The sequence below is a fragment of the Bombyx mori genome, chromosome 2, assembly GCF_030269925.1.
Source record: "Bombyx mori chromosome 2, ASM3026992v2".
Lineage (NCBI taxonomy): Eukaryota > Metazoa > Arthropoda > Insecta > Lepidoptera > Bombycidae > Bombyx > Bombyx mori.
In genome coordinates this window covers 2,040,870-2,064,271 of record NC_085108.1, presented here as the reverse complement: position 1 = coordinate 2,064,271, position 23,402 = coordinate 2,040,870, and the positions used below count along the sequence as shown (strand labels likewise).

At 46.2% G+C, this 23,402-nt stretch overlaps 3 protein-coding genes across 3 annotated transcripts; 1 reads left to right on the top strand and 2 right to left on the bottom strand.

The window, feature by feature from the left end:
- Window positions 1-7,006: 7,006 nt before the first annotated feature.
- Window positions 7,007-8,090, bottom strand: LOC134198677 (chorion class high-cysteine HCA protein 12-like). Its single transcript, XM_038016233.2, has 2 exons — window positions 8,014-8,090; window positions 7,007-7,517 (listed from the first exon to the last, which is right to left on the bottom strand). Exons 1-2 carry the CDS (start codon window positions 8,062-8,064, stop codon window positions 7,164-7,166), a joined length of 405 nt encoding a protein of 134 aa, XP_037872161.1. The 5' UTR covers window positions 8,065-8,090; the 3' UTR covers window positions 7,007-7,163.
- A 277-nt stretch (window positions 8,091-8,367) lies between these two features.
- On the top strand, window positions 8,368-17,767 carry LOC110386598 (chorion class high-cysteine HCB protein 12). Its single transcript, XM_062673356.1, has 2 exons — window positions 8,368-8,445; window positions 17,326-17,767. Exons 1-2 carry the CDS (start codon window positions 8,395-8,397, stop codon window positions 17,668-17,670), a joined length of 396 nt encoding a protein of 131 aa, XP_062529340.1. The 5' UTR covers window positions 8,368-8,394; the 3' UTR covers window positions 17,671-17,767.
- On the bottom strand, window positions 15,797-16,888 carry LOC101739377 (chorion class high-cysteine HCA protein 12-like). The gene is made up of 2 exons (XM_004933883.5): window positions 16,812-16,888; window positions 15,797-16,320 (listed from the first exon to the last, which is right to left on the bottom strand). Exons 1-2 carry the CDS (start codon window positions 16,860-16,862, stop codon window positions 15,967-15,969), a joined length of 405 nt encoding a protein of 134 aa, XP_004933940.2. The 5' UTR covers window positions 16,863-16,888; the 3' UTR covers window positions 15,797-15,966.
- Window positions 17,768-23,402: the final 5,635 nt, after the last annotated feature.

Genomic DNA, 23,402 nt, shown 5'->3' with positions numbered 1-23,402 from the left:
TACGTTTTTTAATAACGCTATGTCGAGTATATCCGAGCGATGCGCGGTATTTAGCGGGTAGTGAGTCGGGGTTAGCGGAGCGACGATATCGAAGGCGAGATCATTGACTAACGCGTCAAGCCGCCTGCCATTCGGGGTTGTAGTGTGTGAGTTCCACCTAATGTGTTTACAATTTAGGTCGCCCGCCAGAATGACAGAGCTCCCCATGCCGAGCAGCGCCTCGATATCACTGCTTAGAACGATCTTATCCGGTGGAAGATAAACGGACGCGATAACGATCGGCGCGTGTCCCGTCAGTGAGATTCGTCACACTGATAATTCGATATTAGCGAGCGCGGGAGGATCGAGCGGGACGCAATGCAGGGCTCTTCTATAGTAAATGACGGTACCACCACCACGAGCAAAGAGCCTGTCGTTCCTGACCATGTTATAGATCGCGATTTTAGGGTCACGGCGCGCGGGCTTAAGTAGGGTTGCACTAAAAATATATCAATTTGATGGTCACACAAAAAGTTAGAAACCTGATCACGTTGATATGCGAGACCGTAAGCGTTAAAAAATCCTATCGTTACGGATAGGGGCTTTACTCTACTTATATACGCCATTGATTACCGGCGGAGTGAGGGGAGGACGTACGTATTTAGTGACGCGTATGCGTCGGCGTATTCCTGCACAACGGCGATAAAGTGTTGTGCAGTGGAGGCAGCGCGAATGGCGTCGCCCAAAGCGTAAACGCGCTCAAAGTTGATCGACTGAAAGAAGTCGATCGCTAAAGCGAGATTTTCGGACGCCGTCGGAGGGCAAGTCGCGGGAGAGGGACGAGTCGCGGGGGTGGGACGAATCACGGAGGAGGGAGTTCTAGCCGTGTTCGTGTACGGCAGCGGTTTCGCCCAGGCCGAGACACTGGGCACCGGCGCCGGAACGAACGCTGGCTTAGCCTGCGACACAGAGGGTGCCGAGGCTTTGATGTCTGGGCAGGAAGCTCGGAGGCGGTTTTGGCGGGCGACACGGCGATTTATTTTCGGGGCTCGGGGGCATCCGCGGTAATTTGCGGGGTGACCCTATGTTCGGCACAGGCCGCAGCTAGGCGGTTCCGTCGCGGTTATTTGGTCGCGAGCGCAGAGGGCCGTGGCGTGATCGCCCAAATACTTAACACATCGGGGGCGCGCGTGACAGTTACGGGAAGAGTGCCCCTACAGTTGACAGTTATGGCACTGGGTAGGAGTGCCTTTTTAATGGGGGGCTTCGACGGCGATACAGGAGAGCCTACAGACGGTCTGCGTTTTGAAGATTTTCTTACCCTCGGGGGTAGGCTGGAGGGCGACGAGAACCATGTTATATGGCTCCCTTCCGCGACCTGTGTGCATGCGGTGTACGGAGTTAACCGGTAGGCCTTGTTCGAGAAGGTCGGCCTTGACTAGCTCGACATCCAACTCTTTAGGGATGCCACGTATGACGGCACGGAGTTCGCGCTCCTCCTGGAGCGTATACGTGTGGAAACTTATACGCTCCTTACGGAGGTAAGAAGAGAGGGCCCTATGGTCGTCGGGTGTTCGAACCTTAATTTGAATGCCGTTCGCGAGGTTACGGGCATTCGTGAAGTTGATATTTTTGGCCTTAAGGGCCAGGCAAACTCGATCCCAAGCTGCCTTCTCTTGGAGGATTACCGGGGGAGAGGTCTCGGTTTTATTTTGTGCCACCGGACGCGGCGACGGAGTGGCACGGGCTGGGGGCGCAACGGGAGTCTGAGGGCGGGGGCGCGACGCGTTCGCGGCTTTGCTAATTTTAGCGGCCGCGGGAGCTCGAGACTCCACGGCACGCTTCTTACCCTTTTGTACCAAGGTGAATCTATCCGTCGATGAGGCGGGGGCGAGGTCGACCTCCATCTCCGAGTCAGAGTCGGAGGACGAGGAGGCGGGCGCAGGTGACCTACGAGCAGGTATTTTGGAGGGCGCGACGGAGGCCGTGGATGATCGCGCTGCTGGAACGGTGGCCACGGCGGACGACGCAGCAGTTTTACTCGCCAGTATAGGCGACGCGGGAACGGCAGGCACGACGGAGGCTGCGGTGCTCGATGCAGAAGCTTTGCACGCAGGTACAGGCGACGCAGAAGCAGCGAGCACGGCGGAGTCTTCGAGAGGGCTCGCAGTGTGATTGGCCTTGAAGGCCAGAAACTCTGAGGCGAGCTGTGGGTGACGAAGTCGGAGGAATTCCGCGAATACAGCGTCCATGATCGCTGAGTGCCCAGGTGGGGCGGCCCCGGGTCTTGAAAACACTCACCTTACGGCGAAGCTCCAACTTCTCGGAGCTGAGCGGTTCTATTGAACACAGGTGGCGATGCAGCGCAATTACTATAGGACAAAGAAGAACACAACAAAACAGAAATAACAAAAAGAAACAAAACAAATAAAAACTTCCAGGAAAAAAACTTGGTCGGCAGACGTACCACGAACGGACCGCGACGAGGAAGACACAGCGGAACACACATTGGCGCGTTGCTCTGGATTTGACGAGCAACGCGCCGCCCTCGTCGCGGTCATTGGAGAGGACCTCTCGCTGCCGCGCGTCGTGGCTACGATGCTCGGCAGCGACGCGTCCTGGAAGGCGATGCTCGACTTCTGCGAGTCCACCATATCGCAGAAGGAGGCGGCGGAGCGAGAGAGGAAGAGCTCTTCCCTTTCCGCACCGATCCGTCACCGTCGAGCCGGGGGCCGGAGGCGGGAATACGCCCGTACGTCCCGGCCCCTGTAGGTGGCGGCCTCCCCCCGGTGAAGGTCAAGGGGCGACCTGAGGGGGTGAGGTCGCGTGGCGCGCTACCAGCACTCTAGCGCGCTGCCGTGGAGTGATTAGAGCGACCGGTCGACGGTGTATCGCGTCCCGACCCGGCAGGCTGGTTCTGGTCCAGCGGGGTATTCCGGGACACCAGCGGCACCGTCTGGGCGGCCCGACGGGCTGCCGTACCGAGACGGCCGACGTTTCAGAGCCTTCGATTCGCCTCGAAGGCTCCGTCGGCTGGGCGTCCTTGGGGTGAGCCGCGCCGTCTGGTTGTAGTGTTGACCGCGGTAGCCCCCCTACCTCATCCGGGTTCTGACCTCGGAGGGGATCGGACGTCGGGTGTAAGAGTGCAGGGGAGTCGTTTAGTGGGTGGGTCCTAAAATCCTTGGGCCCGCGGTCTGCTCACAACACCATGCAGACCGTTGAGTCTCACATACCCCGCGCGCCCCTTTTGCGCGGGGACCTCGTAGGAGGTTCGGCCCTCTACCCGAAAAAAAAAAAAAAAAGATGTACCACGAACACAAGCCAAGTAGGACGAACAAAGGCCGAGCGATCGAGTGGTCGATGAGCACGTCCGCACGTGACGGGTGCTTCTATCGTAATGATTAACAAGTATCTTCACATCTGCTGCATTAGAACTCTGAACCTCTGGGTATACGAAAGTACTTTAATTCCACTGTGTTTTGTATCTTATGTTCCATAGTAAAATTGTAATTATTATTCTAATATCATTTATTTACAAGTACCGATGTTATTGCCAGATAGTTAAGCGAAACTTTGTTAATAGATGCTTTACGACGAATTATTAACTCATTTTTATTGAAAGCCCAATTTCGATATTGTTTTGCACAAAGACCTTTGCTTTCAACTTTCTTTTCAGTAGCCACGACATCTATATCCGCAGCTGCAGCTACCGGTAGGATCGAAACGTCTGCAGATAGAGACACGACTGCTAGCGCAGGCGGGACCTCTGCACTCGACAGTACCGATTTTGGACAATCAGGCATCGAAAGCGGTAACAACACACACGGGCATCTCACCGGCTCCACCAACATTACCGACGCTCTCGTTCCCATAACTATTGCAAGCAGCACCGCATCCGCAGCTGCAGCCTCCCATACATCTACCCAGGCACCAGTCCAATTAAAAGCTAAGAATGAAATCTTCATTTCTCTGTATTCAGAGTGTCCCGCGATGGGTATATCAAGGCGAAATGTGGCTGTAATATCAACAAGGTCGATGACAGTAAAAATGTTTAAAAAATCTTCTCATAATTAGTAGCACTAAGTAACTACATAATTAGTTTACTGGTGGTAGGACCTCTTGTGAGTCCACGCGGGTAGATACCACCACCCCACCTGTTTCTGTCGTGAAGCAGTAATGCGTTTCGGTTTGAAGGGTGGAGCAGCCGTTGTAACTATACTGAGATCTTAATCTCAAGGTGGGTGGCACGTTTACGTTGTAGATGTCCATGGGCTCCAGTAACCACTTAACAACAGGTGGGCTGTGAGTTCGTCCACCCATCTAAGCAATAAAAAAAAATAAAAAATAAAAAACATCAAAATCAAAATTAAATTACAACAGGTAAACATACAAATATTAAGGTAAACGTTACATAAATAAGCAACTAGGCCTTCTCAACTAAGATTATAATGAGACTATTGAGAAACAATATCAATTTGGTTCAAAAGCGTTGTACACAAGAGGCGATTAAAACTTGTGTCTGAAGTGGAGAATTCTCTGGGGCGGGTTTCCAAGTGGGGTGAACTGAATTCAGTTCAGTTCAACCCATTGAAGACACAGGTTTGCGCGTTCACTGCGAGGAATGACCCTTTTGTCATGGCGCCGGAATTTCAAGGAGTATCCCTGCAGCTTTCTGCGAGTATCAGGATTCTAGGGGTCGATATTTCGAACGATGTCCAATATCGGAGTCATTTGGAAGGTAAAACCAAATTGGCCTCTAAAATGTTGGGAGTTCTCAACAGCGCGAAGCGGTATTTCACGCCTGGGCAGAGACTCGCGCTTTATAAAGCGCAGGTCCGGCCTCGCGTGGAGTACTGCTCTCACTTCTAGGCTGGGGCTCCCAAATACCAGCTACTTCAATTTGACTCCATACAGAAACGGGCTGTTCGGATGGTCGATAGTCCCGCTCTCGCGGATCGCTTGGGGCCTCTGGGTCTACGGAGGGACTTCGGTTCTCTCTGTGTTTTATACCGTATGGTCCATGGGGAATGCTCTAAGGAATTATTCGAGATGATCCCCTCATCTCCTTTTTATCATCGCACCTCCCGCCATCGGAGCAGAGTTCATCCATATTATCTGGAACCACTGCGTTCATCGACAGTGCGTTTCCAAAGATCTTTTCTGCCACGTACCATCCGGCTTTGGAATGAACTCCCCTCCACGGTGTTTTCCGAGCGCTATTACATGTCCTCAAACGAGGCTAGCAGAGAGAACTTAATGGTACGCAGCGGCTTGGCTCTGCCCCTGGTATTGCTGACGTCCATGAGCGACGGTGACCACTTACCATCAGGTGGGCCGTATGCTCGTTTGCATACAAAGGCAATAAAAAAAAAAGTTATACATATTTGGATTCTGATTCACAACTCTGAACGCAGATAAGGAGAATAGATAGCACAGAAGGTAACAACGCTCAGAATTTACTTAGGGAATCCTGAATACTTCAAGCTTCAAGACTTTGTTCTTATATCGAGGGGACACAGACTATTTGGTTTACGCGACATTTCGCCTAATACACAACATTTATCTTTGTAATTAAAGGTGCGTTTTATTTGGTACTAGCCCAACAATTCGATGCTTTTAACTGATCTTCAATTATGTTTAACCCATTCAAATGACTGAAGAAGTTTTTTTGGTGATGACAGCTTTTTCAAATTTTAAACTTTTAATAGCTTTCCTGTAAAGTTGCAACGTCGCTTACACCAAATAGCCATTCGCCCTTCGATATAGTAACTGAGGATCATGTTCACCTTGAGATATGAAACAATTCAATTCAATTCATGTATTTATCACATAACAATAATCCATCAATCCACGTACACATCAAAATCAAAATTTAATTACAACAGGTACATAATATAAAAAGCAAAATAAAATAAACAAAGAATAAACAAGTAGTTAGGCCTTCTCAGCTAAGATTATAATGAAACAGGTGAGAAAAAACGATAGTTTGATTTTTAATCAAACAGTTGTCCGTAATTGTTTCTCGATTACACCGTCCGAAGGACGAAATTCCAGAATATCTCTGAAGTCACGTCTATATGCTATTTAGATACAGAGTAAGTGGATTTTCAAGGAAACTGCTTGGTATAGAAGCTGATCCAGTTCAAAGTCAACTGATTCTGAAGTCGCTACCGCCCTCGTGGTTCTGGTAAGTCTTTTAAAATTAAAATTGAAATAAGTGGACATAGAGCGGCAAAAACTTAACCGTTCCGCATTGTTCACAGTTGGAGGTTACAGTGGATGCAGATGTGTGATGCATCTACTAAAAAGCTTATTAAATTAAGTGTTATTGAGAAATTAAATAAAATCAACATTCAATAATAAACTTCACTGTCCTTTCAGTAAGATAATTTAAGCAAAAAAAAAACTGGTAACTGATTTTAAATAGGTTCTGTGTATTCAAATAAAATAAAAAAAGACATTATAAATCATTGTAAACATTACAAAATAGAATCTCTACTAAATCTGTAGCAGTTTGAAAACTGATGCAGCCCTTTTCCAATTAGGACCTATCTTTGTTGATTTTAATGCAACCACGAATTCTTTAGTCTTTCGGAATTGTCGTATCTGAACTGAAACTCACTGTTGGGATTGGACATATTCGTTGTTGAACATCTCCATAAAGGACCACACGTGGGCTACTTTAAATCCATTTAGACGTATCACCCTCTTTGCTCCTTGGAAATGACACTAGACTAACTTGTTTTATATAAATGGTGAGTATCAAATGTTGCAAAGGAACGCATAATTATTATTATTGGTGCAGGTCAGAGTATGGGGTTTTTTATTACTTAGACGGGTCTATGAGCTCACATCCCAACTAGTATGAAGTGGCCATGCGTGTATACCTCAACAACTTGGGACACTCGGGCCACACACGTGGGCCACTTGTAATTCATACTCTTTAGAGCGTATTGTCAGCATTAGCGCTTTGCTGGATGTGACCAAGACAACAGATCTAATGAAAATAGACGAATTATGAACTCGCTTTTATAGAAAACTCAATTTAGATTTTTTTTTATTGCACAAAGATGTTTGCTTTCAATCATAAATAAAATACATTGTGGTATTGAAAATACAATGAGAATTATTATTGAATCTGGATTTTATTGATTTTTTCAATAATAAATAACTCAATGGGTTTTTTAGCAGCAACAGCATCTACGTCCGCATCCGCATCCTCCGCAGCCTCCACAGCCGCATCCGCATCCACCGCAGCCGCATCCACATCCACCGCAGCCTCCACAACCGCATCCGCAACCACCGCAACCTCCGCACCCGCATCCGCAGCAACGTCCGCAGATAGAGACACAACCACTAGCACAGGCAGGGCCCTTGAAGCAAACACCTCCGCAGATGGGCACGCGGCCACAGACACAGGTTTCACCACACACGGGCAGCTCACCGCAGACGTTCACATTACCGTCGCCCTCGCCGCCATAGCAACCGCAACCGCAACCACCACCGCATCCACAGCCACAGCACTGACCGTACACATTCTAAAACAGCCACATAAATTAAAATTTAACATTGACACATTAGTTTCTCTGCACATAATCCACCAATTTCGTCAATTGTAGAATTTGAGTAAGTACTTATCTGCCTCAATTACAATGTATCTAAAGTATTGGAGTAAAAAAGTAGACGTACATAAATATATCATTTACGTACCCATCACGTTTTTAATAATAATTTCCACGGTGAAGGAATAATATCGTGTAATGATTAAATTATTAAATGCACAATTACTAGTGGTAACATGGTCTATTATGAGCTGCTACAGACAGGAAACATTGTTCTCCGGCTTGAAGGGAGCACTTACAGAACAAATCAGAATTCGACCTCATGTCTCAAGATCTGTCAAATCCTCTACGTTTTCGTTTTTATTACGAAGATAATCAGAGAACAATGAAAGGGCACAAAAGAGGTCTACAACTGACCTATTAAGTTAAAAATATTGCTTACATTCGGAAGCTTTTAAAAAATAAAACTTACTTGGATCAGGCAGCCCTGAACGCAGAGAAGGAGAATAGCGAAGGTAAACATGATGCTGGATATGCAGGCACTTAATCTTGAATACTTTAAGCTTCAAGACTTCGTTCTTATATAGTAACTAAGGATCATGTTCACCTTGAGATAAGAAACAATTCAATGACAAACAGTTGAGAAACAATGATAGTTTGGTTTTTAATCAAACAGGTGTTCGTAATTGTTTCCTTATTACACGACCCGAAGGACGAAAACTGCAGAATATCTCCAAAGTCACGTCTTTATGCTATTTAGATATGAAGCATGCGGATTTTCAAGGAAACTGCTCGGTATAAAAGCTGATGTAGTTCAGAGTTAACTCATTCTGAAGTCATTCAGTGAAACAACATGGCCGCTAAACTCATTCTCTTCGTCTGCGCCATCGCCCTCGTGGCTCAGGTAAGTCTTTTAATTTTAAATTTAATTAATTGAACTTAAAATGATTACTTAAAAATATTTAATTTTTTCATTTGTTCATAGTCCGTTTTGGGCACCGGTTGTGGCTGCTGCTGTAGAGGTTGTGGCTGCGGTTGTGGAGGTTGCGGCTCTAGATGTTGTGACCGTTTCTGTGTGTGTTCCAACTCGGCTGCTCCTACTGGTCTAAGTATATGTTCCGAGAACAGGTACAATGGTGATGTCTGTGTCTGCGGTGAAGTGCCTTTCCTTGGTACTGCTGATGTCTGTGGCGACATGTGCAGCTCGGGTTGTGGTTGTATCGACTACGGCTGCGGAGACGGTTGCGTCGGTATCACCCAAAGCTGCGGCGGGTGCGGATGCGGCTGTGGAGGCTGCGGTGGATGCGGATGCGGAGGCTGCGGCGGATGCGGCTGTGGAGGCTGCGGTGGATGCGGATGCTGTGGAGGTTGTGGTGGATGCGGATGCGGCTGTGGAGGCTGCGGTGGATGCGGATGCTGTGGAGGTTGTGGTGGATGCGGATGCGGCTGTGGAGGCTGCGGCTGCTGCTGAGGATGCAGTTGCGGACATGCATTTGTGGCGTCTACTAAAAAGCTCATTGAGTTATGTATTATTGAAAAAATCAATAAAACCCACCTTCAGTAATTATCCTCATTGTCTTTTCAGTACCACAATTGTATTTTATTGTAACGTGTGAAATGTTCCTGAATACGTGTTAATTGCTTATTCTTTTAATTGCTTAATTGGGTGGACGAGGCTCACCTGATGTTATGTGTTGACCGGAGCCCATAGACATCAACAACGTAAATGCCGCCCTACCCGTCTTGAGATATAAGTTCCTAATCTCAATTTTGTACTACAACTAGCTGTGACCGTCCGCTTCGCTGGGCATTTAAAATTAACATTATTATATCTCACCCCCACAAAGATTCTCATCATTAACGCCCCAGGAACTGGTGTAGTAAATCCAACACTCATATTAAATATTAGCCTATCTATTAAGTATATGTATTGTCTATATGGATACCAAGTTTCAAGTCAATCGGATGCATGGTTCAGTAGTTATAATGGAACATCCGTAAAAACCACGGGGGATGCGCGATATATCGGCCATCAGAGTCTCTCTCGAAGCGTTGTACACAAGAGGCGATTAAAACTTGTGTCTGAAGTGGAGAATTCTCTGGGGCGGGTTTCCAAGTGGGGTGAACTGAATTCAGTTCAGTTCAACCCATTGAAGACACAGGTTTGCGCGTTCACTGCGAGGAATGACCCTTTTGTCATGGCGCCGGAATTTCAAGGAGTATCCCTGCAGCTTTGGGGGTTGATTGCTTCCCGCTTCCGTAGGTTTAACCCGCGATTCCCTACAAGTGACCCCTGGGTGGTGCAAAACGGGAGCCGAACACATAATCGGTGGTAGGACTTGTCCGACTGGCTGGCGACCACCCTCCAACTAGAGTCCGCCGCCAAATAGCCTAGCTGTGTTCCGGCGTGTGGGTTGGAGAGCCAGTTTTATTCCTTCCCTTTCCTCTTCCTTGTTCGGGGTGAATCTTGATGATGCCTGGAACATGCGGAGCAGACGTGCGTGCGAGCTCGCGGGACGTGATTGTTTGACGGGGGTATAGGGAGACCCAGTGAAACGGTGTTCGCCGCCGCCCGCCGGTCAGTTGGGGACCTGAACCCGGGTGTCTCTACTAAACTCCGCCCCGGGAAGCTGTCCCGCCAACCGGTGTAAAATCCTGCCGTGCGGTCGTCGTGCCGGAGTCGGAGACCGGAGTGGATCCCGGCGATCGCACGCAGGGTGGACTGGGGGCCCTTCCATGCCCTGCGTCAGTCTCTCACGCAACCCGTGGTCGAGCACGTACTGTGTTCCGCGCTTTATTCAGGTATCGTCATGATTTCGCTTCGAACTTCCTACCCCACCCATTCCCACTCTCCAAACAAAAAAAAATCAAACATGACAGTACAAAAAAGGAAAAGGGTTTTGTCGGCGATGCCCCATTCCACATTTAATGTGGATTTCAGCAATGTAAGGGGCCTACACAGCAACCTCGACGCCGTACACCACCATCTTGAGACGGCGCAGCCTGCCCTCCTTTTTCTGACGGAGACGCAGATATCTGCTCCGGATGATACTTCGTACCTTGAATACCCCGGCTACGTATTGGAGCACAACTTCCTGCGTAAAGCCGGGGTGTGTGTATTCGTCCGGGCTGATGTCTGTTGTCGCCGTCTACGAGGCCTCGAACAACGGGACCTGTCCCTCTTGTGGCTGCGCGTAGACCATGGGGGTTGTACCCGAGTCTACGCGTGCCTGTACAGGTCCCAGAGCAGTGATGCAGGTTCAGCTCTGATAGAGCATGTGCAAGAGGGGACTAGCCGCGTGCTTGAGCAGTACCCATCTGCGGAGGTGGTGGTTCTTGGAGATTTTAACGCTCACCACCAAGAGTGGTTGGGGTCCAGAACCACTGACCTCCCGGGTCGGGCTGCCTACGATTTCGCCCTGGCCTACGGCCTCTCCCAGCTGGTGACACAGCCCACCCGTGTCCCAGATATTGAGGGGCACGAGCCTTCTCTGTTGGACCTTCTGCTGACCACCGATCCAGCCGGATACAGTGTAGTGGTCGACGCTCCGCTTGGATCGTCTGATCACTGCCTTATCCGTGCTGCCACACCACTCTCTCGTCCTAGTCGTCGAACGACGACCAGGTATCGAAGAGTTTGGCAGTATTTGTCAGCAGATTGGGATGGATTGCGTGAATTTTACGCATCCTACCCATGGGGGCGGTTCTGCTTTTCCTCTGCTGATCCTGACGTCTGTGCGGACCGTCTTAAAGACGTGGTGCTCCAGGGGATGGAATTGTTTATTCCCTCCTCTGAAGTGCCCGTTGGGGGTCGCAGCAGACCCTGGTATAACAATGCCAGCAGGGATGCTGCACACCTCAAGCGGTCCGCATACGTGGCATGGGATAATGCCAGGAGACGTCAGGACCCTAACATCTCAGAGGAAAGGCGGAAATATAACGCCGCTTCCAGGTCCTACAAGAAGGTTATTGCCAAGGCGAAGTCGGAGCACGTTGCTAGAGTTGGCGAGCGACTAAAGAGCTATCCCTCTGGGAGCCGTGCTTTTTGGTCGCTCGCCAAAGCCGCAGAAGGAAACTTTTGCAGGTCTAGTCTCCCACCACTGCGAAAGTCCGATGACAGTCTGGCCCATAGTGCGAAAGAGAAGGCTGACCTTCTGGTCAAACTCTTCGCCTCGAACTCGACCGTGGACGACGGGGGTGCCACACCACCGAACATCCCCCGGTGTGATAGTTCCCTGCCGGAGATCTGCTTTACACAGTGTGCAGTCAGGCGGGAACTCCGACTCCTGGACGTCCATAAGTCGAGTGGGCCAGACGGCATCCCCGCAGTGGTTCTGAAAACGTGCGCTCCTGAGCTGACGCCTGCGCTAACGCGTCTGTATCGCCTCTCTTATTGCGCTAACAGGGTTCCGTCTTCATGGAAGACCGCCCACGTCCACCCTATCCCCAAGAAGGGTGACCGGTCGGACCCATCGAGCTATAGGCCTATCGCGATAACTTCCTTGCTTTCCAAGGTGATGGAGCGAATAATAAATATACAACTCCTGAAGTATCTTGAAGATCGCCAGCTGATCAGTGACCGACAGTACGGTTTCCGTCACGATCGCTCAGCTGGCGATCTTCTCGTATACCTTACTCACAGGTGGGCTGAAGCCTTGGAGAGCAAGGGCGAGGCTCTTGCTGTGAGCCTTGATATCGCGAAGGCCTTCGACAGGGTCTGGCATAGGGCACTTCTGTCGAAGCTACCATCTTACGGAATCCCCGAGGGTCTCTGCAAGTGGATCGCTAGCTTTTTGGATGGGCGGAGCATCACGGTCGTTGTAGACGGTGACTGCTCTGATACCATGACCATTAACGCTGGCGTTCCACAAGGTTCGGTGCTCTCCCCCACGCTTTTCATCCTGTATATCAATGACATGCTGTCTATTGATGGTATGCATTGCTATGCGGATGACAGCACGGGGGATGCGCGATATATCGGCCATCAGAGTCTCTCTCGGAGCGCGGTGCAAGAGAGACGATCTAAACTTGTGTCTGAAGTGGAGAACTCTCTGGGGCGAGTCTCCGAATGGGGTGAATTGAACTTGGTTCAATTTAACCCGATAAAGACACAAGTTTGCGCGTTCACTGCGAAGAAGGACCCCTTTGTCATGGCGCCGCAATTCCAAGGAGTATCCCTGCAACCTTCCGAGAGTATTGGGATACTTGGGGTCGAGATTTCGAGCGATGTCCAGTTTCGGAGTCATCTGGAAGGCAAAGCCAAGTTGGCGTCCAAAATGCTGGGAGTCCTCAACAGAGCGAAGCGGTACTTCACGCCTGGACAAAGGCTTTTGCTTTATAAAGCACAAGTCCGGCCTCGCGTGGAGTACTGCTCCCATCTCTGGGCCGGGGCTCCCAAATACCAGCTTCTTCCATTTGACTCCATACAGAGGAGGGCCGTTCGGATTGTCGATAATCCCATTCTCACGGATCGTTTGGAGCCTCTGGGTCTGCGGAGGGACTTCGGTTCCCTCTGCATTTTGTACCGTATGTTCCATGGGGAGTGCTCTGAGGAATTGTTCGAGATGATCCCCTCATCTCCTTTTTATCATCGCACCTCCCGCTATCGGAGCAGAGTTCATCCATATTATCTGGAACCACTGCGTTCATCGACATTGCGTTTCCAAAGATCTTTTCTGCCACGTACCATCCGGCTTTGGAATGAACTCCCCTCCACGGTGTTTTCCGAGCGCTATGACATGTCCTTCTTCAAACGAAGCTTGCGGAGAGTACTTAATGGTAGGCAGCGGCTTGGCTCTGCCCCTGGCATTGCTGAAGTCCATGGGCGACGGTAACCACTCACCATCAGGTGGGCCGTATGCTCGTCTGCCTACAAGGCAATAAAAAAAAAAAAAAAAAAGCTTTCTGCGAGTATCAGGATTCTAGGGGTCGATATTTCGAACGATGTCCAATATCGGAGTCATTTGGAAGGTAAAACCAAATTGGCCTCTAAAATGTTGGGAGTCCTCAACAGCGCGAAGCGGTATTTCACGCCTGGACAGAGACTTGCGCTTTATAAAGCGCAGGTCCGGCCTCGCGTGGAGTACTGCTCTCACTTCTAGGCTGGGGCTCCCAAATACCAGCTACTTCAATTTGACTCCATACAGAAACGGGCTGTTCGGATGGTCGATAGTCCCGCTCTCGCGGATCGCTTGGAACCTCTGGGTCTACGGAGGGACTTCGGTTCTCTCTGTGTTTTATACCGTATGGTCCATGGGGAATGCTCTAAGGAATTATTCGAGATGATCCCCTCATCTCCTTTTTATCATCGCACCTCCCGCCATCGGAGCAGAGTTCATCCATATTATCTGGAACCACTGCGTTCATCGACAGTGCGTTTCCAAAGATCTTTTCTGCCACGTACCATCCGGCTTTGGAATGAACTCCCCTCCACGGTGTTTTCCGAGCGCTATTACATGTCCTCAAACGAGGCTTGCAGAGAGAACTTAATGGTACGCAGCGGCTTGGCTCTGCCCCTGGTATTGTTGACATCCATTAGCGACGATGACCACTTACCATCAGGTGGGCCGTATGCTCGTTTGCATACAAAGGCAATAAAAAAAAAGTTATACATATTTGGATTCTGATTCACAACTCTGAACGCAGATAAGGAGAATAGATAGCACAGAAGGTAACAACGCTCAGAATTTAGGGAATCTTGAATACTTCAAGCTTCAAGACTTCGTTCTTATATCGAGGGGACACAGACTATTTGGTTTACGCGACATTTCGCCTAATACACAACATTTGTCTTTGTAATTAAAGGTGCGTTTTATTTGGTACTAGCCCCAACAATTCGATGTTTTTAACTAATCTTCAATCATGTTTAACCCATTCAAATGGCTGAAGAAGTTCTTTTTGGTGATGACAACTTTTTCATATTTTAAACTTTTAACAGCTTTCCTGTAAAGCTGCAACGTCGCTTACACCAAATAGCCATTCACTCCTCGATATAGTAACTGAGGATCATGTTCACCTTGAGATATGAAACAATTCAATTCAATTCAATTCATTTATTTATCAGATAACAATAATCCATCAATCCACGTACACATCAAAATCAAAATTTAATTACAACAGGTAAGTACATAATATAAAAATCAAAATAAAATAAGCAAAGAATAAACAAGTAGTTAGGCCTTCTCAGCTAAGATTATAATGAAACAGTTGAGAAAAAACGATAGTTTGATTTTTAATGAAACAGGTGTCCGTAATTGTTTCTCGATTACACCGTCCGAAGGACGAAATTCCAGAATATCTCTGAAGTCACGTCTATATGCTATTTAGATACAGAGTAAGTGGATTTTCAAGGAAACTGATTGGTATAGAAGCTGATACAGTTCAAAGTCAACTGATTCTGAAGTCGCTACCGCCCTCGTGGTTCTGGTAAGTCTTTTAAAATTAAAATTGAAATAAGTGGACATAGAGCGGCAAAAACTTAACCGTTCCGCATTGTTCACAGTTGGAGGTTACAGTGGATGCAGATGTGTGATGCATCTACTAAAAAGCTTATTAAATTAAGTGTTATTGAGAAATTAAATAAAATCAACATTCAATAATAAACTTCACTGTCCTTTCAGAAAGATAATTTAAGCAAAAAAAAAACTGGTAACTGATTTTAAATAAGTTCTGTGTATTCAAATAAAATAAAAAAAGACATAATAAATCATTGTAAACATTACAAAATAGAATCTCTACTAAATCTGTAGCAGTTTGAAAACTGATGCAGCCCTTTTCCAATTAGGACCTATCTTTGTTGATTTTAATGCAACCACGAATTCTTTAGTCTTTCGGAATTGTCGTATCTGAACTGAAACTTTCACTGTTGGGATTGGACATATTCGTTGTTGAACATCTCCATAAAGGACCACACATGGGCTACTTTAAATCCATTTAGACGTATCACCCTCTTTGATCCTTGGATAATGACACTAGACTAACTTGTTTTATATAAATGGTGAGTATCAAATGTTGCAAAGGAACGCATAATTATTATTATTGGTGCAGGTCAGAGTATGGGGTTTTTTATTACTTAGACGGGTCTATGAGCTCACATCCCAACTAGTATGAAGTGGCCATGCGTGTATACCTCAACAACTTGGGACACTCGGGCCACACACGTGGGCCACTTGTAATTCATACTCTTTAGAGCGTATTGTCAGCATTAGCGCTTTGCTGGATGCGACCAAGACAACAGATCTAATGAAAATAGACGATTTATGAACTCGCTTTTATTGAAAACTCAATTTAGATTTTTTTTTATTGCACAAAGATGTTTGCTTTCAATCATAAATAAAATACATTGTGGTATTGAAAATACAATGAGAATTATTATTGAATCTGGATTTTATTGATTTTTTCAATAATAAATAACTCAATGGGTTTTTTAGCAGCAACAGCATCTACGTCCGCATCCGCATCCTCCGCAGCCTCCACAGCCGCATCCGCATCCACCGCAGCCGCATCCACATCCACCGCAGCCTCCACAACCGCATCCGCATCCACCGCAACCTCCGCACCCGCATCCGCAGCAACGTCCGCAGATAGAGACACAACCACTAGCACAGGCAGGGCCCTTGAAGCAAACACCTCCGCAGATGGGCACGCGACCACAGACGCAGGTTTCACCACACACGGGCAGCTCACCGCAGACGTTCACATTACCTTCGCCCTCGCCGCCATAGCAACCGCAACCGCAACCACCACCGCATCCACAGCCACAGCACTGACCGTACACATTCTAAAACAGCCACATAAATTAAAATTTAACATTGACACATTAGTTTCTCTGTACATAATCCACCAATTTCGTCAATTGTAGAATTTGAGTAAGTACTTATCTGCCTCAATTACAATGTATCTAAAGTATTGGAGTAAAAAAGTAGACGTACATAAATATATCATTTACGTACCCATCACGTTTTTAATAATAATTTCCACGGTGAAGGAATAATATCGTGTAATGATTAAATTATTAAATGCACAATTACTAGTGGTAACATGGTCTATTATGAGCTGCTACAGGCAGGAAACATTGTTCTCCGGCTTGAAGGGAGCACTTACAGAACAAATCAGAATTCGACCTCATGTCTTAAGATCTGTAAAATCCTCTACGTTTTCGTTTTTATTACGAAGATAATCAGAGAACAATGAAAGGGCACAAAAGAGATCTACTGCTATTAAGTTAAAAATATTGCTTACATTCGGAAGCTTTTAAAAAATAAAACTTACTTGGATCAGGCAGCCCTGAACGCAGAGAAGGAGAATAGCGAAGGTAAACATGATGCTGGATATGCAGGCACTTAATCTTGAATACTTTAAGCTTCAAGACTTCGTTCTTTTATAGTAACTAAGAATCATGTTCACCTTGAGATAAGAAACAATTCAATGACAAACAGTTGAGAAACAATGATAGTTTGGTTTTTAATCAAACAGGTGTTCGTAATTGTTTCCTTATTACACCCCCCGAAGGACGAAAACTGCAGAATATCTCCAAAGTCACGTTTTTATGCTATTTAGATATGAAGCATGCGGATTTTCATGGAAACTGCTCGGTATAAAAGCTGATGTAGTTCAGAGTCAACTCATTCTGAAGTCATTCAGTGAAGCAACATGGCCGCTAAACTCATTCTCTTCGTCTGCGCCGTCGCCCTCGTGGCTCAGGTAAGTCTTTTAATTTTTAAATTGAATTAAAAGGACTTAAAATGATTACTTAAAAATATTTAATTTTTTCATTTGTTCATAGTCCGTTTTGGGCATCGGTTGTGGCTGCGGCTGTAGAGGTTGTGGCTGCGGTTGTGGAGGTTGTGGCTGTGGATGTTGTGAAAATTTCCGTGTATGTTCCAATTCGGCTGCTCCTACTGGTCTAAGTATATGTTCCGAGAACAGGTACAAGGGTGATGTCTGTGTCTGCGGTGAAGTGCCTTTCCTTGGTACCGCTGATGTCTGTGGCAACATGTGCAGCTCGGGTTGTGGTTGTATCGACTACGGATGCGGAAACGGTTGCGTCGGTATCACCCGAAGCTGCGGTGGGTGCGGATGCGGCTGTGGAGGCTGCGGATGCGGCTGTGGAGGCTGCGGTTGCTGCTAAGGATGCAGTTGCGGACGTTCATGTTGTGGCGTCTATTAAAAAGCTCATTGAGTTATGTATTATTGAAAAAATTAATAAAACCCACATTCAGTAATTATCCTCATTGTCTTTTCAGTACCACAATCGTATTTTATTGTAATGTGTGAAATGTTCCTGAATACGTGTTAATTGCTTATTCTTTTAATTGGGTGGACGAGGCCCACCTGATGTTATGTGTTGACTGGAGCCCATAGACATCAACAACGTAAATACCGCCCTACCCGTCTTGAGATAAAGGTTCCCAATCTTAGTTTTATAGTACAACTAGGTGTACCCGTCCGCTTTGCTGGGCATTTAAAATTAACATTATAATATGTCACCCCCACAAAGATTCTCATCATTAACGCCCCCGGAACTGGTGTAGGGAACCCAACACTCATATAAATATTAGCCTATCCATTAAGTACATGTATTTTCTACATGAATACCAAGTTTCAAGTCAATCGGATGCATGGTTCAGTAGTTATAACGGAACTTCCGTAAAAACCACTGTAGATTTATATATTAGTATAGATGGCTGCCCCACCCTTTAAATAGCCATGTGTTACTTGTCAAGGCTAAAATGGACGGGGGTTGTTACTTAACCATGAGACATTCCAGTATGTTTTTCGGTTGGATAAAACTTAGCCGGCAAATATATTGAAGAATCACGATCACATCTGATATCAAATATAACTAATTAGGCGATAGGAGCTTACAATCTTTTTCAGAAAAACTAATAGTTTAAAAAACTGAATGGTTAAAATATGTCAGGATAGATTATTAGATTTAATTTATTTGTTCAATACAGATAGTAGCTTGGTCGTATGCCCCTGGCATAATTGATGTATTCCAATTTAATGCACAAGAACAGGCATCATTCCATAACAATTAAATTTTATCTATTCCCAAACAGTACAATGTTTACGTACTTATAGTACTTATAAATCACAACAACTCGACTCGAGGTGGCTGTGGTGAGTGAAGCCAATAAGTGTGGCTAGTTGAATAGTCTAGTAATTTCCTAATACAGACTTCAGCCTCAGGGCTTCGATTCATTCGTGATCTTCTCAATGTAATTTTATCTTCCAAATACTGCGCAAAGCTTGGCCTAGTTTTATCCCTCATTTTAGTGGTAGCGACACGTGCAGATCACCTGTATGGGTGGATAACTCTACTGACTTCTGCGTTACAATACTAGACGATTCCGGTCTTAAGGTTATGAAACCAGTATTAAAAATATTGGGTTAAAATTAATTTGTGCTATTAACCACTTAAAATGAACTAGTATCTTCCCATCTGCTGCATTAGAACTCTGAGTCTCTGGGTATATGAAGATATCTTAGTTCCACTGTCTTTTGTATCCTATGTTCCATGGAAAATACTTTGAGGACTTGCTTGAAATGATTTCATAATCTGCTGACTGCTGAATTATACTTCATCCCTGCTACTTAGATCCAGTGCGTTCATCCACAGTGTCACAGTTTTGCAGTCTATACAATCGAAATATTTATACAGCATACTTTTATATCGGACGACACCGGTGCACCTTTCAGTACTTACGCTACCGGTCACAAATGTACAAGGGTTCAAATTGCCCTCAAAAAAGAAAAATAGTAAAAATTTAATTATTATGCTAATATCATTTATTTACAAGTACCGATGTTATTGCCAGATAGTTAAGCGAAACTTTGTTAATAGATGCTTTACGATGAATTATTAACTCATTTTTATTGAAAGCCCAATTTCGATATTGTTTTGCACAAAGACCTTTGCTTTCAACTTTCTTCTCAGTAGCCACGACATCTATATCCGCAGCTGCAGCTACCGGTAGGATCGATTTTGGACAATCAAGCATCGAAAGCGGTAACAACAGACACGGGCATCTCACCGACTCCACCAACATTACCGACCTAGCCCCCATAACTATTGCAAGCAGCTCCGCATCCGCAGTTGTAGCCTCCCAGACACTCAGGGTCGGATTTAAACTGAATGCCGCTCCTGGGCACCGGAAAAAGATCCACCCCATTACTGGAATTTTACTTAAGCTTACAGTTTACAACATATTTTATTTTTCAAAATTAAAATATGTAATTTATTGCAGAAACTTCATTAGATTGCTGAGTCTCTATATAGGGCAAGGATTAATAGGACACGTGTTCAGTTAAGTGACTAAAGTATATTGGGATTACAACCTAACGTGCTATCGACAGCCCCGACAGTCCCGAGACTGACGTAGCATTACTGCAATATAATTATTGCTCACACATACATATTAATAGTTGCTATGGGGACATTTGTGGTCCCTAAAAGATGTTATTATATTCCAAAAACATAAACAAATATTTGTTTTTTTTCTAACTTCAAAAATTTTCCGCCCTAAAAAATTTACCGCCCTGGGCACTTATATAGACGCCCGGTGTATTTGTATGTAGCGAGGCAAGGGTGTTTGAATGCTGCAGGCAAGTGCCAATTTTTCTGATGAAATCCGTACTTAACTAATGTTCAGGATCGATTTCCACGATGAAGGAATAAGTTGCATAATTACTGTTGGTAGGACGTCTTGTGAGTCCGCACGGGAGTCGACTAAAGCTCTATTTAGAGAATTTCTCCGCCTACGACACCGGAAACTAACCACGGAATTACTGGCCTTCAAAGCTGAACACGCCGCAAACTCTCTCGCGGATTTCGTCGCGCTCGCCGCTTCCGTGTCCTCGGTACCCGAATGCAAAGCTCCCGCGTCGTACACGGCGGGTTCGGTCGTGCCCTCCGCTCCGGCGTCGCCTGTACTGGCGCGTAAAACCGCCGCGGCCCCCGTTTCTTCCGTGCGATCGTCCGCGGCCTCCGTCACGCCCGCCGCTCCCGCGACTTCTGAACTACCTGCACCCACCCACATGTCGTCCGCGCCTGCCTCCTTGTCCTCCGATTCTGACACAGATATGGAGGTCGACATTGCCCCTGTCTCATTGACGGACGGATTCACCTCGTACAAAAGGGTAAGAAACACGCCGCGGAGTCTCGAGCTCCTGCAGCCGTTAAAGTAAGTAAAGGCGCAAACGCGTTGCGCCTCCGGCCTCGGACCCCCGTCGCTCCCCCTGCCCGCGCCACACCGTCACCGCGTCTGGTGGTACAAAATAAAACTCAGACCCCTCCCCCGATTATCCTTCAAGAGAAGGCAGCTTGGGACCGAATTTCCCTGGCCCTTAAGGCCAAAAATATCAATTTTGTCAGCGTCCGTAATCTCGCCAACGGGATTCAAATAAAAGTAACGACACCGGACGACCATAAGGCTCTTTTCAAGTTACCTCCGCGAGGAGCGTATAAGTTTCCACACTAAAGTAAGTTTCCACACTTATACGCTCCAGGAGGAGCGCGAACTCCGCGTTGTCATACGCGGAATCCCGAAGGAGCTAGATGCCGAGCTCGTCATGGCTGACCTGCTAGAACAAGGTCTACCAGTAAATTCCGTGCACCGCATGCACACCGGCCGTGGTAGGGAGCCATATAATATGGTTCTAGTCGCTCTCCAGCCTACCCCCGAGGGTAAGCAAATTTTTAACATACGGACCGTCTGCAGGCTCTCCGGTATCGCCGTCGAAGTCCCTCATAAAAAAGGCACTCCTAGTCAGGGCCATAACTGCCAACTGCGCGCCCCCGATGTGTTAAGTGTTTGGTTCTCGGCCGTCTTTATCCTATGATCTGTAAGCGGAGTAAAATGTCTCTTCGGAACAAGGTGACACTCTACAAAACCGATAAGAAACAATTCAATTAATTTATTTATCAGATAGCAATAATCCATCAAATTACATACACATCAATATCAAAATTAAATTATAACAGGTACATATAAAAAACAAAATAAAATAAACAAAGAATAAACAACTAGGCCTTCTCAACTAAGATTATAATGAGACTATTGAGAAACAATTACAGTTTGGTTTTTAATCAAACAGGTGTTCGTAATTGTTTCCTTATTAGATCGCCCGAAGGACGAAAACTGCATAATATCTCCAAAGTCACGTTTTTATGCTATTTAGATATGAACCAAGCGGATTTTCAAGGAAACTGCTCGGTATAAAAGCTGATACAGTTCAGAGTCAACTCATTCTCTTCGTCTGCGACACCGCCCTCGTGGTCCGGGTAAGTCTTTTAATTTTAAATTGATTTAAATGGATTTAAAATGATTACTTAAAAATATGTAATTGTTTTATATTTTGTTCATAGTCCATTTTGAGCATCGGTTGTGGCTGCGACTGTAGAGGTTGTGACTGTTTCCGTGTGTTTCCAACCGACTGCTCCTACTGGTATATATACCGAGAATCGGTACAATGGTGAAGTTTGTGCCTACGGTGAAGTGCCGTTCCTTGGTATTGCTGTTATCTGTGGCGACATGTGCAGCTCAGGTTGTGGTTGAATCGACTACGTCTGCGGAAACAGTTGCGTCGGTATCACCCAAAGCTGCGGCGGATGCGGATGTGGCAGCGGAGGCGGCTGTGGATGCTGTAGACCATGCGGATGCCGCGGTAGTGGTTATGGATGATGGGGATGCGGTTGTGGAGGTTGTGGAGGATGTGGATGCTGTTGTAGAGGCTGCGGTGGATGCGGATGCGGCTGTGGAGGTTGTGGAAGAAGTGAATGCTGCTGTGGAGGCTGCCGTGACTGCGGACGATGCGGATGCGGACAAAGATGTTGAGGCTCATTGAGCTGAATATTAGTGAAAAAATCAATAAAACCTACATTCAGTAATAATCGGGCTCGAAGGACCATATGTTGCGTTGTAGTGAATAAGAGTGGACTGTATTATTAGTTTGATATTTTTATTTATCTATAAGTGACAAAATAAAGAATTTAAAATTAATGACTATAAGAAATTAGAAACAGATGTATCGCCCTTGACGGCTGGAAATGGAAAAAGGGGTAAGGCGTCATAGCGGACGTCGCTCGTTGACACCTTTTTCGTTCCGAATTCAAACATCCTCATTGTCTGTTTAGTGACAAAATTGTATTTTATTTGAACGTGCGAACTATTTTCCTCAATACATGTTAGGTTTTCTAATTCCTTAATCAAGTGGACGCGATCCTCCTGATGTAATGTGTATACGGGAGCACATAGACATCAACAACGTAGCTCCCGCCTTACCCATCTTGAGACATGAGTTCCAAATCTCAGTTTTGTAAATACATTGGCTGCCTCGCTCTTCAAATCGCATTGCGTTAATGTTTCATGGCTGACATAGGCAGGGAGATGATAGTTCTCATACGGATTCGCAGAGATTCTACCACCAGTATTTTACCCAGTCGAACTTATGTCACTACCAACTATACCGACTCCAATCAACCAGTATTGATACGGGAATCAGGTTAATGTGGTGGGATGGTCGGAGACGCTATAGGATATGTTGCTGCAATGTGGTGTTAGGAGTGGGCTAACATCACCGAACCTCTTCACCTTTTATGTCGATGACCTAGTCCCTGAGCTCAGCAGAGCCGGTTGTTCGATTAAGGATGTTTTTATAAACAACATTAGTTATGCAGACGATATGGTCCTGCTCAGCCCATCGACCAAAACCCTCAAGGAAGTCTTCACCATATGTGTGCGAAAAAGGGGGCTCATGAACTCAGATATACTACTATTTACTCTGCACTACCTACCTTTGGTTAACTGGTAGAGAATACCTTAGGCATTAAGTCCGCCAATGTAAGTTTTACATGAA

Coding starts and splice junctions, on each gene's coding strand:
- LOC134198677 (XM_038016233.2), bottom strand. CDS start 8,064: ATGTTTACCTTCGCTATTCTCCTTCTCTGCGTTCAGGGCTGCCTGATC. Junction 7,518..8,013: donor TTCAGGGCTGCCTGATCCAA/GTAAGTTTTATT, acceptor TGGCTGTTTTAG/AATGTGTACGGTCAGTGCTG.
- LOC110386598 (XM_062673356.1), top strand. CDS start 8,395: ATGGCCGCTAAACTCATTCTCTTCGTCTGCGCCATCGCCCTCGTGGCT. Junction 8,446..17,325: donor CCATCGCCCTCGTGGCTCAG/GTAAGTCTTTTA, acceptor ATTTGTTCATAG/TCCGTTTTGGGCATCGGTTG.
- LOC101739377 (XM_004933883.5), bottom strand. CDS start 16,862: ATGTTTACCTTCGCTATTCTCCTTCTCTGCGTTCAGGGCTGCCTGATC. Junction 16,321..16,811: donor TTCAGGGCTGCCTGATCCAA/GTAAGTTTTATT, acceptor TGGCTGTTTTAG/AATGTGTACGGTCAGTGCTG.